Source organism: Magnolia sinica, chromosome 8 (genome assembly GCF_029962835.1).
Source record: "Magnolia sinica isolate HGM2019 chromosome 8, MsV1, whole genome shotgun sequence".
In the NCBI taxonomy this organism is placed as follows: domain Eukaryota; kingdom Viridiplantae; phylum Streptophyta; class Magnoliopsida; order Magnoliales; family Magnoliaceae; genus Magnolia; species Magnolia sinica.
Window position 1 is genome coordinate 27,088,175 of NC_080580.1, and position 14,046 is coordinate 27,102,220.

Below are 14,046 nucleotides of genomic sequence, written 5' to 3' on the forward strand. Positions count from 1 at the left end.
CATCAAAGAGGGGCAACAAGGCTTCCAAAATAACATAAATATTTTGGACTAATCAAAGTAAAACATTGAAATTTCTCATGATAGTTTAGTGCAATCTTATTGCAACTTGATGGAATAACAATGATTTAAGTAGGTTTTTAAAAGAGATGCTTCTAAAAAAGTAATGGAGACAAGGAAATAGTCAGAACTAAGACATAATAGGTGAAGTGGGAGCTAAAACAACATTCACTCCCAAAGACCAAAAAAAGAAAGAAAAGAAGATCATCTCACCCTCTTTCCAGTATTTTAATGTCATTGAAACCATTGATGATTCCAAGCAGATCCAAATGTAATCGAAGTAAACCCTTTATTCTCAACTTCTTCTTGATATCCTCTTCTTCCTGCTACTTTTTCAGATTTTTTTCTCCCCTTGTGTTCTTCATGTCTAACATAATTTTGTAAAATTGTAGGGTATTGCAAATTTCCCAACTAAATGTAGATATCCATTTTTTTTTTCAGATCACAACCCTAATGTCATTAGACTTCGTGAGCCTTCCTCTTAATCTCCTCGCTTGGGTTTTAACATCTTCTACTCCAATCTTATTTATAATCCTCAACGCCTATTTGTTTACTAAAAAAAATCATGGGAAAAGAAAACATTTTCCCTTGATAGGACGTTTTTTACTGTTTGAATTGTAAAGAAAACCGTTGATTCTGAAAAATAATCATTAGCCTTATACATAATGTGTTTTCTCTAGCATAAGATATAAGGTGACCGTTGTCTAATAAATCTAGAATTTTAGAGTCCAAAACAAACAGAACTCCTAAATGAATCCATATGTGTACATTGCTGGAAAAAATAATTATTATAATTATACATGTCCCCACCTTGAATTCCTCATAAACAAATACGCCCTTAATAACATTGAGCCTTTGGTAAAAGTTGTTGCTTTTGGTCAGTGGAAATGCTTGATTCATCCAACCAACATGTTCATGTTGAAAAGACGGTGACGAATCACTAACTGGAAAGGCAGTATATGCTCACACTAACACAACATTGCACTGCCCCCTCAGGAGAATTCTATGAGACTGTGGAGCATGGCTTCTCCTTTGCATGTTATCGCCATATAGGTAACTTCAACTATCCTCTATGCAAATGAATATTTCAGCTGGAGACCTATAAACAGGAATGTTTTTTCTGATTTTCAGAAACACTTACTAGAGCTTATGGATCTTGGATTCTTAAGCAACAAATATACCTGGCAAAACAACTCATCAGTAGGGAGTTATGTTTGGAGTTAGACTGGATTATACCTTAGTTGACAAACGGATACATTCTATCACAGTCTAATCTGCTTCACCTTGCCTGAAGTTTTTTTCGAGTAAAAACTGTATTCCTTTCAAGTTTACAAATGTGGATCAGCCATTTTCATTTTTTTATGATTGCCCAAATGCTTGGAAGAAGAAGATTGAGCGCAATGGCAATACGTCTTAGCACAAAAGTTGAAAAATCTTCCAACATGTGGAATAAAACCACAATGTCTCTTGAAAGGCAACGGAGAGTCAATCGGTCCAAGAAGATTTAGATTCCCAATCATGGTTTAAGATAATGCTCGCTACCAGGTTGACTTATTTAATCGTACGTATCAACCCTTGACAAGAATATTTAGGTGGTTGGTTCATAAAAGAGGCCCATATAGGATGAATACATGGGACATTTAATTACAGTTACTCCAAATATGACAAATGCTTGTATGTAATCCTACTATTATTGAGGCAGCCACAATCCAAGACTTCTCTAGCACATTAAGGTGACTTTGTTGATGATACCTTGATTTCACCTCCATCTTTCCACTCAAAAACTAATCTCCCATAATGGAAATTGGTGGCATTGATTCTTCTCCATAGCACAATAATTCTTTGTGGTTGAATGGGTTCGAAGTACATCTTTTTGTTTCTTGTTGTGGAAGTTATTAATCTAATATAGTGGCTGCTACCCAACATATCATAAAAGAGTATCAAATGCTTCTTTGATTAATCTCATTTCTAACCTCATCTCCCTCCACCTTCGGGGCTTGTTTGTTTATGAGAAATCCAAAGTGTGGAAATGGACAACTGTAATGACTGCCTTTTATGGCACTTTACACCTATGGATTCCATTTTTAGGGGTCCTATTTGTTTCGTAGGTAGATATTCCAGATTCATTAGACAACGGTCACCTCATATCTAACACTAGAGAATCCTAACTATGGATAAGGCTAATGATTACTTTGCAGAATCCACTATTCTCTTTACAATTCAAACAGCGAAAAAACATCAAATCAAGGGAAAATGTTTTCTTTTCCCATGATTCCTTGTATTCAAATAAGCCCTTGATGATTTTCCAGCAAATAAGTTTAAGCAATTTCCCTAACAAGATAATCTCAATTCTCAAAGTTTAAGCAACTTCCCTTACCAGGTAATCTCAATTCTCAAAGTTTTCACCAATCCTTCTTCTCCAAATCAGGACACCTTTACATGAACACATTGCTCTTGCCCATGAGTCACCTAAAAACATTCAATCCAAAAGACAGTTGTTTCATTTGTCCTTTTTTTTCCCTATTTTCCTTTCTCTTTTGATAAATGATAAAGTGAGAAACAAAATCAGAAAAGAGCATAAGATGGAAGAAAGCAAAGACAGGTGGAGAGTGGATCATAGTCGGAAGAAACCACAAAGTGATCAGAGTCCTCAAAACCACAGGGTATTCATGCTGTTCATAGAAGGGGTTTTGGAAGACCAAAAGAAAAACAAAGTTTCTGTGGCTTTTAGTAACTTTGGCTAGGTGACTGATGTAGCTATCCCACTCTATTGTAAAACGGGATTCAGTGTTCAGTCACAGGTTCGTTGTTGCTTGATTTGAGAAAAATGCCAAAGCCGAAACTGCAATAGCTGACCTGGATAACAAAATATAGGCCAGAGATGGCCTGAAAGGGGGAGGGGGAGATTCAGGAATGCAGTACGTAGTTTGAGATCGGGGGCAAGAAAGGGTAAAGTCTGAAACAGTGAAGGGGGTTCGTACAGAGTTGTGTTGTTGGGAACAGGCAAGATTATAGAACTTACCGGTTGTAGAGAACCCGTTATGGCACATAGTTGGGCAAGAGTAGGTGGTTTGGTGGAGTGTTCGGAAGGTAAGAAGTAGGCTAAGGTTCAACCATCAGCTGTTTCGGAGGAGCAAAAGAAGTTGAATAGCCCTATGGTTCTCTCCTTGTGCAGGTTGGGTATTCCATACTAAAAAATTGTGGCGTTAAAAAAATAATAATAATAAATAAAATCATGGGGACAGGTTGGGTAAATTTGCAGTTTATTCTATCTAGTTTGCTTGTAATGGCCTGGCCAATAGGATATGGCCTGTATTGGCTGATACAGCTCTGTAAAAGTCAAAAAAAAAATTTAATGAAAAAATCTAAAAATATTGGGAAAATCTCAAAAAAAGAAAAAGGAAAGGTGAGTATCCCAATATGTATTCCTCTTCTTTTTTACTTTTTGAACATGTATTTGATGTTGTAATGGGCCACTCTTTGGTAAGAATGCTGTCGGGTGGCCTGAGTGCTATGTAACCCAGGTGACTCTAAATTTATTATATTTAATAAAATCTAAATATCTACTATCAATATATAATAAAGATTATAAGTCCACATTGAGTAACAATAAGTTAATCACACAAACTACAACAAAAAATCACAAGTTGTATGATAACGTATGTATCATAACTAGTTAAACACTAAACAGATAAGCTTATAATGTGATATCGAAGTGTCAAATGCAAACACTAGAAGAATACCATAACCATGACTCAATATTTCCCTAAAGAAATTTGAAGAAAAATTTTAAAATAAATTCTAATTACTATTCATCTGAAAAAACAAATGTCTTGAAAATGGCCAAAATACGCAAAAAATTTTAAAAAAATTAAAACTCAAAACCAATGATTTAGTTCATGAATCTATAGATCAATACTAAAAACAAGTTATTCAAGCATCAAAGTAAGAAACATCTATAATAAATAAATAAATAAAATAATTAAAAAAAAATGCTGGAAATTTTCAGAAAAGGTAAAAATTGAGAAAAATAAAGCATGATGCAAATATATCAAATTGAACACAAATCTAGCAAGATTTGATCGATTGGTCATATACCGTGTTTGACATATATACAGCAAGAAAAAAAAAAGGTTTTTTTTACCTCTTTTTGTTATTTCCCCAAAACCCGTTTCAAAGCTTTGATTTGTTGACTCAAGCTCAAATCTTGTGTTTTAATCTTGCAAATAAGTGCAGATTTGGTCAAAAATGGGTTTCTAACAATACCACAACACTCACACAAAAAAAAAAAAAAAAAATGAAGGAAAAATAATGAGAAAGATCATAAAAAAACCCTCAAAGGGGGGCCTATATATGCATAACGGTCAGGGCCGATACGCATGCAATGTTATTGATACGGCAACTGTCAACACAGCTGTCATGACATGGCCAAAAATTTAAAATAAATTCTAATTACTATTCATCTGAAAAAACAAATGTCTTGAAAATAATGAGAAATATCATAACGCCCATTTTCTTTTCTTTTTTTTTCTTTTTTTAAGAATGAGCCATATCAACCCTGTATTGTGTAACAGTGGGTGTCGTCACCATCACATAACGCCCGATGCATACCGTTTTCTAACACCTAGTCCTCGATACGGCCCATAACAGGACGATACAGCCGTGACGGCCTTTTTTCCTTTTTCATTTTCATTTTTTTTCCTTGAATGGACCGTTTTGACCCAGTATTTTTAATGGTGGGGGTTTTACCTTCACGTATTCTCCGATACAGCCGATACATCTGTTTTTTGAACATCTAACCCTCGATGCAAGAGCTTTCCATAACACACATGGTCCTCCCTTGTTTTTTACAAGATTTTAAGATTTCCATAAATTCTTGCTTTGTAAGGCAATGTTAGACATTTTCTTTTGGTTGGCAATAGTTATGTGGGGAGATTGGAGAAGTTATTAGAATAGTTTTTATTACAGTTAGTTGTGATTAGCGCACCAAATCACCAATCAATGAGATTACTTAGCAGTAAGATAGGGTTGTTTTATAAATACTCTTAAGAGAATTGTAAGAAGCTTTTGGAATTTCAAAATGAAATTTGATTCTCTTCTAAGTAGAGAGAGAGAAGAAGAGGAGGAGGAAAAAGAATCCGCTTCTCTTGTTCTTGTTGAGATTGGTGTCGATTAATGTTCACGGATCAACTGATCTTGAAGATTTTGATGGTGCGTGCTAGACCCACATGCTGGATTCAGTTTCCTCATTGCTGAAGACCGCGCACCATGGATATGACACCTCTCTTCGACATTAAGTGGTATCAGATCTTGATTCTTTCTCCAGATTTTCAATGGATTGCTAGATCCACACTAAGAACGATGTAGAAAAGTAGGTACAAATTCGTCCACGAGTGTCGACGAATTATCGGATCTGCATCTTGCTCATCAGAGTTATATATTGAAGCTTGGAAATGATATCTTGCTCGATCCAAGCCATATGTTGCAAATGACTACCCCACCCTCCTATTTTGACAATTCTCTAATGACAACCACATTGAGGTTCAAGACATCTTCAATGAAAACCACGATGAAGCCCCTGTTACCCATCCCCACTAAATTTACATCCCATAACCACATACAACAACCATAACCAACCTCTACCAACACATTCCCTCTGCCAAAACCTATTGACCATACATTACTTTCATTCCCCGAGTTTGAGGCCGTGGAAGGCCAATGATGCAAAAGACAAGGATATTGAATCCTTACAACAGCAAATCAATGAACTAATATAACATTTTGATAATCAACGGTATGATCTTCAAATCAAGATCGAAAAGGATGACATCCCAAAATTCCATGGAAGATTCAATGCTGAAGTGGTTGAAAATGGCTTAATAGGTAGAACAGATCTTGGAATCCCATGAAATTTCGGAAATCAAGTTCAAATTAAATACCTAATTCAAGGGCCAAAGTGTTGGCTTGGTGGGAATAAATCCGCCATGTGCAAAAGCCCCGAGGGTGGTCCAAGATAGCAACGTGGTCAATGATGCCCCATTTGATGATTAGGGATTCATTCCTTTCGACTATGCACAATCCTTGCAATCGGTCTCTAAAGACCATCGCCAAACCTCTAAGCAAAAGTAATGGCTAGTTCAAGTCAAAACTAGGTCCGGCCAAGAGGATCAGTCAGTTCTTGCAATGACAAAAGCAACAAAAGAGTAACCTCATAGGCTACAAGATCGACAAGACAGGGGTCGCAAGAAACCCATTCACCATGACAACGGAAGACAATTAGTAGAAAATTAGGGTAAATTTGGAAATCTTGATTGTCATGATGGAGAGCCAATGTAAGATTACTATGACAATGCAAAGTTGGTCAAGTCTCAACTCTCAAAGGATTATTTTGGTGAAGTGAAGGAAGCCAAGGCTAGTGTGATCGAAGCTTTTCAAGCCATTGAAAAGAGAGAAGAGGTAGGAATATTTGCTAAATTGGAAAGGTCAACATGGAATCTTTTAAAGCTCGAATTTAAAAAGAATGTCAAAGAGGAAGATATTAAGTGGACCTAAAGATTCAGGGTACTTGGTTAAAAGAGGGCGGTAAAAATACTAAGGCCGTGTTTGGTTGATGCCTAAAAAAGAGTTCATCCCATTTTAGTTAACAATAATTATGTATTACAGATCAAGATCTCTCATACATAATTACTATTAACATTAACTCATCATGTATCAGATATCAACATCTCTTATAGCAAACTATTGTTAACTAAAATGAGATGAACTCATTTATAGGCATCTACCAAATAGGGCCTAAGTTCTTCCACAGAATCGCTAACGCAAGAAGACAAAGTAATAGTACTTTAGCCTATTACAAAATGGGAAGGGAAAAGAAATCGACAAGATTTGTGAGACTGTGGTGGGATTCCATTCTCATCTTCTCATGAAGTGAGGTATAGTCCTAAGTTTGACAATCTCTCTTTCAATTAAGCGCTAGAAGAGGAGGCATCTTGGTTGGAAAGCCCAATCAAGGAATTAGAGGTGTTGAAATCAATTAAAAGCTTAGATAACGGCAAAGCCCTAGGCTAACTGGCAAGAAATGCAAAAACGGTTACATAATAGTCATTACAGTTCTTACAAGGGAGCGTAGTTGGCGGTGCCGCTCTCTCGGCGGTGTAGCCCTACGCCTTTTGTTGTTCTCTCTTTGTTTTTTCTTTCTTAATACAATCAGTAACTTTTCAAAAAATAATAATAAAATAGTCATTACAGTTCTTACAAGGGAGTTAATGTCAAAGGCTCAAGGTGCAATTGTTATCAGTCATCGGATCTTCGACAGGATATAGGATTGGAAAACTCGGTGTCATTTGCACACTTGATATGGAAAAGGCTTATGATTTTTCTAATTGAATTTTCATGATTTATATGTCGAGAAGAATGGAGTGTGGAATGAGGTGCAAAACCTGGATGATGGAATGCATCAGTTTGGCTCCTTTTTTTTTTTTCTTTAATCTTAGGGAACACCTCTTCTGAGGAATTTCTTCCATGGTTCAAGGGGGCTGCCAAGAGCACCGACTCAGCCACTCTCCCTACTTTTTGTTGTGGTCACTAAGGCACTTAGCAAGATGTTGGATCATGAAAGAGTGGAATTTCAGACAAGCAGGCTGCCAAGAGGACCCTCTCTTCATGTTTTCTTTTCGCTGTGGTCCAGATCCATTTTTCCCAGCAAGGTAATGTTCATCGGTTTTAGATCCTTTAATCCCATCCCCTCTTGGTTTTACGGTTTGAATACTAGCACCCAACCAAATGGAATTTTTATCTTTTCCTTCGTACCTTTCTGAAGGAAATCCGTTTGTACCTTTTCAATGCACCGAATGGAGGTGGGTTGCTGGATTAAAGACATAAAAACTACATCGGCATACTCAAGAGGCCTGCTTTAATAAGAGTAATGTGGCCACCTAGAAACCTATATTTACTTTTCCATGCCAAAAAGTTACCCATTTAACTCTTTCAATTACTGAAGCCCATGGCCGGTTGGCCGGTTTACCCAAGTCTTGCACCCGACTACATCAGCCATAGCTTCCACCCCTTCTAGAATGTAAATCCAAGCATTTCACTTCGTCCTAAAAGCAAACCACCTGATCACCTTGAAAATATTGGCCAGCTGTTCATCCTTGGCATTGCAGAACAACAAGGTGTCATCTGCATACTATAGGTGGGGTACTTGGGGTTTAAGTTTGTTAACTGAGAAGCCCCTGAATAAACCTGCCTCTGAGGCTTTTCCAATCATCCTGTTGAGAGCTTTCACTATCTCAACGAACAAGAGAAGAGAAAGCATATTCCCTTGCCAAAGCTCGGTCAATTGGCATGTGCATTCTCCATATAGGAGATCTTCCAATTGAGAAGATCCTATTTTCTTTATCTATCTATTTTATTTAGTTATTCAGTTAAACCAATGATTTAGAGGATCCAGTGATAACAGCAACATAATGGGCCAAAGAAATGCATTTTGCTATAAACTGTCACCATCTAAAACTGAAACCCAACCTATGGAGCATGTACTGGTGCAAGGAATCTCAATCGACATAGCTGCAATCTTTTTACATATCCAGTGGACATACAAGAGCCAGTTCATGCTTCTCTGACTTATATCGATGCACTCATGTGCAATTAACATCCCATCGATAATAGCCTTCTGAAGACGAAAGCCCCTTGGGCTTTCGAAATAACCTCACCAAGGACCTCCTTAATCTGGTTGCAAGAAATTTAGCCTATATCTTATGGGCTACCATTTCGCCAATATCTTTCTTGAGGATAGAGACGATAAAGGGCTTGCCCAAATCCTCCAACATCCTACTTGCTGTTGAAAAATTCAGATATGAATTCCACGAACTCTTTTGTATTTTCCCAGAAAACTTGGAAGAACATGAAAGCGATTGGGAAGCCATCAGGCCCAGGGCTTATCGCTCCCCAAACTGGATACCATTTCTTGCACCTATCCTCCACAATGGGAATTTCCACCCTTTGGCCTGTTTAGCAATGAGGTTTGGTGGTTTCTGAAAATCATGATGATCGTTATCATGGTATCCCATGCATTGTAACCAAATATCATGTTTGTAAATCAAGATTTGACAAAGGCTGCTTTATATTTGTTGCTTGTGAATTGTCCTTCAACTAATCCAATCTCAAGTATCAGTTATTATCTTGGCAAGCGAAGTGTACATGAACGTTATCTATAATATCCATTTGATCTCACTTGTTACCAAAGCCAACACTGTGGACACTGCAAAGGAGAACATGCAAATATACCAACCCACAATGGAGAGAAATAATGGAGTTAGGAATTGGTAAAAAATCACCTCTCTGCCAATGATAGCAATTGCAGGTATAGGCAGTAGCCATGGTACTTGCCCCAATACAGCAACTTCAAAAGGTCTGGTACACAATAACACCAATGTTGCAGCAACCATAAGCTGCATTCGATAAGCATAAGAATCATATATACAATTCGTAAATGGTCCTCAGAACTAAATGATTTCCCTTTTTTTCTTTTAAAACCTAAAACTCGGCTGCGCAAGTCAAGTTTTGAAAACAAAAAATGAAAGTTTAGGGAAGAAGCGAAGTCGGACCTTATCGGCTACAGGATCCAAAAATGCACCAAAGGCTGTGCTTAACCGCATCTGACATGAATAGAACTAATTAGCACTAAGGAACACAATACAACAAAAAAGGGGCTGCCAGAAAATGGCATGGAAATTTGCTCTCAGAAAATTATGCCCTTCAAAGGCATTAAAAGAAAGCTCCATACCTTTCGAGCAATGTATCCATCAAGCCAATCTGTAATCGCTGCCGCAATAAATATACTTGTTGTAGCTGTTGTCGCCCACCAACCATTCATGTAAAATGCTGATAAGTGAAAATGACAAGTTAGCCTTATAAAAAACATAGATATTTTTCTTGAGAATTAAATTATCATGCCATGCTACCAATTGACATAGATTTGACACAATCAGCAATGCCAATAGACTTTCTTTATCCGGATTACAACATGGTCGCTTCAAAGACACCAAATGGCAGGTAAAAGAAAGGGGCTGATTTGTACATATTTATCATACTCACAACTTAACGACGGTGTGTAAATTTCCAAGATCATGATCATGAAAAAGATTAAATTATTGTTTGTTAAGAAGCACAAAGTAGGATAATACTAAGAGATCCTGCAGCATTAGATTTTACTCTTTTCCAATGTTATAGATAAATAAAAATGTAGCATGTATGTCTTTTACATGTTTGTTCGTGTGGCAAATGCTTGGCGAGCTGTGCAGTAGATTTATCCAATGGTCAAGGTTGATTTATATCCACTTTCTTTTCTTTTCTTTTCTTTTTCATGAGAAGGCAAGTCACTGTGCTCTCATGATCCACCATAATATTTCGAAGGCTGTCATGATCTGCCTGAATATTTGGTAGATGGCCTACAGTCCATTGCCCGAAGAGCAGTGTCCACACACCATACACACTGTATGTGGATGGGCTAATGGGTGATTGCGGATATTCTAAATTTAAGCATTGCTGTCTCTATTCTTTAAAAAGTGTGCTGATTGAATATTTAGGAAGTAGAAACACAGCAAGCCCAAAAAGGTCCATGTATAACTAGCCTGTGCCCTTGCGAAGATGAGAATTGTAATTCATAATTAGCAAGGTTTAAAAAAGATGTCATGACTCCAGGCTGACATTATTGTCATATAACAAAAACAACTGTTATGAAACAGGAGTTGGCAAATGGAAGGGAAAAGAAAAAAAGAAAGAAAAAGACACCTCACCAGGAGGAAAATAATAATGGTTTTTTAACCAAAAAATGACATTGTAATCTATAATATACTGCTGCTAAATTTGGAAAGACAGCTTCTGTAAATTACATATGCTTTTTGGTTACATAACTTCCATTATCAAGAATATAGTGGCGGTTATTTAACAGAAGATTTTTGTTACACACCAAGACAAAGTGAATGTTTCCATAACGTTTTTTTTTATAAACCTCAATAATTATATTCTGAATGAAGTAGATTGCAGAAACACTTCCTAGCAACATTTTGCACTTTTCCTGTTCTAAAGCCTGACAAATGGACCTTTCAAAATAAAAGAAAGAAAACCCACAAGCAAACATGTCTGAAGCTACTTCTTTTTTCTAAAAAACCAAGCATCGTTGGCCAAAATTGAATTCACCCAAAAGAAAGGCAATCACCCCATTCTTTAAACATCAAAAGAAACAAGGGAAATGAAATAGTAAGGCAATCAACCCATTGTTTAAAATCATCAAAAGAAACAAAAAACAATGGATAACAGTCTAGAATATGAAGGGGAAAGGAGATACTGCAGTTCATATTCATATGAATTAACACACAAATCCAAACACCCTAGAAGGCATTGACTTCAAAGACATCCAAAATCAAGAACACCCCAGAAACACCTTCCTATTTTCTTCAACAGAATTAAGAGTCATGAGGGAGAGAGGATGAAAATAAAAGAACTGGAATTAATTAAAAATACCCCAAACACCATAAAAGTTCCCTTTCCTCAAGTCCAAGAGTTTGCATTCCAAGCTCCAAAGGAATACACAATTTATCATCCAAACCCAAATGCCATACAATTCTCAACAGATAAAATCCAATTGTAAATCCTGGAAACCCTTTTCCCAGATAGAAAAGGGAAGGCTTGAACGTTTTCCAGTCGGATAAACACGTTTATCACAATACAGACCCAAAACGAAAATCAAAATCCAAAATGCAACTTCAAAACTAGCTCAACCCCCCTCAAAAAAAAAAAAAAAAAAGGGAGAGAGAGACCCATATCCTCATAAGATCCACATACCCACCTCGACATTAAATAAAAAAGCCAACCCAACAAAATTATTTAAAAAAAAAAAAAAAAAACCTACCTAAGAATGACCCACCCAAACCATAAAAACCCTTTTAAATAAATAATAATAATAATTAAATAAACCCGCATCAAATACAAACAAATTTCATTCTTCAGAAAACAAAATCCACCCAAAAAAAATTTCAAAATTTAAAAAAAAATAAAAAATCAATAAACAAAAACAAAAACCCAATTCAAGAAACAAAAATCAAAACACCCACAACGTCGCAAAACCAAAATCTCCAATCAAAACAAAACAAATAAAAAATAAAAAAACAAATTCATAAACTCCCCATTACTCACATTCTAAAGATCCAAACACCTAAGATCTTGAAAAAAATAAAATAAAACCCGAAAAAATAAAACTCACTGCTAACGAGGAGCGGGACGGCCGCGACACGACCAAGGGTCAGGATCGTCGGCAATGTAAGCAATCTCGGTGTCGACGCCAGCAGCCTACTCTCATCTCCTCCTCCTCCTCCTCCATCCATATCTTCAGACGCAGGATCTCTCCTCTCATCCGACCCTCTGCACGAATTTCTATCCTCCGTCGCTGGAGCACCACCAAGACGTGCGCAAGATACCAACCTCAAACCCTCTCCCGGCATTCCCTCCCCCTTTCTATTATTACTTGCATTCGTATCCCTCCGCAGGACCACCGAACCATTCATTCTCTCCATAGCCCGCGGGCCGATTATACCAATATCCGTACTTCTGCTCGTTATCCTGCGCACAACCGGCGCGCACGATTTGCTGTTAATGTATTGGGGCTTTCCGCGTATGGAGGAGAGAATGAGGGACGGCTTAAGTAAGGACATGGTGAAAAGCGCCATCGTGCGTAGGTTAGTGTTTTCGGGTTTAAATCGTTTATTTTACGCCATTAATGGTGACGGTGTGAGGTGAGAGGGACCGGTTGCAGGAAAGAAAGGGAGGACATATCTTTCTTCGGTTTGATTCGATGGACCGGATTCCGCGTGCAATGCAACAGCCGAAGTCTGTCGGCCCACCCTGGCGTGAGCTCGACATCCGCTCTCTCCGTCCATACTCCTGTGGTAAAAATCAGCTCGATCGAACGGTCACCCCTTGAATTTGGGGGACGGATTGGTTACTCCCCCGACACCAGCCCCGTGGCTGATGGTCGGTGCTCTGTGGGCCCCACCATAATGTATGTGTTTCATCCATTCCGTTCATACATTTTTACATATCATTTTAGGAATTTATAACAAAATCATAGATACCTAAATCTTAAGTAGACCACACAACGGAAAAACAAAAATAATTAGATATCTACCATTAAAATCCTCCCAAGGCTCACTGTAATGTTTATTTGACATCCAATTGTTGATTAGATAAACTTTTATGCCCCAAAACGTTTTTAATGATCAAAGTTCATTCAATACTGTTTCCTGTAATGCCGTCTAATTGGAATTAAGATATACCTCATTTTTTCTCTTATATTATAAAATGATCTATAAAAAAGATGAAAGGCCTGAATGAAACATATATATCATGATGCGGCCCACATAACACCTACCACCAGCCAATGGCCAATGGCAGGGGAGTAGCCGATCCGTTCTCCTAATTCATACAAATTCACATCATGGTGGGGCCCACATAACACCTACCACGAGCCAATGGCCGGTGGCAGGGGAGTGGCCAATCCGTTCTCCTAATTCATACAAATTCAAGGAAATGGCCACCGGCCCCATGGCTGGTAGTCGGTGCTCCATGGGCCCCACCATAATGCATGTGCTTCATCCATTCTGTTCATTCATATTTAAAGATCATTTTAGAGCTTGATACAAAAAAATAATAAGAATATAAATATCAGGTGGATCACACCATACCAAAACATTAGTGATTGGATATTCACCATTAAAATCCTCCTAAGGCCCACTGTACTATATTGTTTATTTGACATCTAGTATATTGATTAAGTCATACAGACCCAGATGAAGGTAAAAAACAAATATCAGCTTGATCCAAAACTTTTATGGCCCCCAAAAAGTTTTTAATGGTTGAAATTCATTCAACACCGTTTCCTGTAATGTGGTCCACTTGAGATTGGTATATATCTCATTTTTTCTCTCATGCAAT

The 14,046-nt window shown here is 37.4% G+C and overlaps 1 protein-coding gene across 1 annotated transcript in view; it reads right to left on the minus strand.

The window, feature by feature from the left end:
- The window catches only part of LOC131253136 (CDP-diacylglycerol--glycerol-3-phosphate 3-phosphatidyltransferase 2-like), a 47,319-nt gene extending 34,352 nt beyond the window's left edge, over nt 1-12,967 (minus strand). Inside the window, exons 1-4 of the mRNA XM_058253972.1 lie at nt 12,320-12,967; nt 9,842-9,939; nt 9,663-9,713; nt 9,393-9,506 (exon numbers count right to left, since the gene is read on the minus strand). Of these exons, the coding sequence (XP_058109955.1) occupies nt 9,393-9,506; nt 9,663-9,713; nt 9,842-9,939; nt 12,320-12,782 (726 nt within the window). The 5' untranslated portion in view covers nt 12,783-12,967. The remainder of the gene's footprint in view (nt 1-9,392; nt 9,507-9,662; nt 9,714-9,841; nt 9,940-12,319) is intronic.
- Between the last annotated feature and the right edge of the window lie 1,079 nt (nt 12,968-14,046).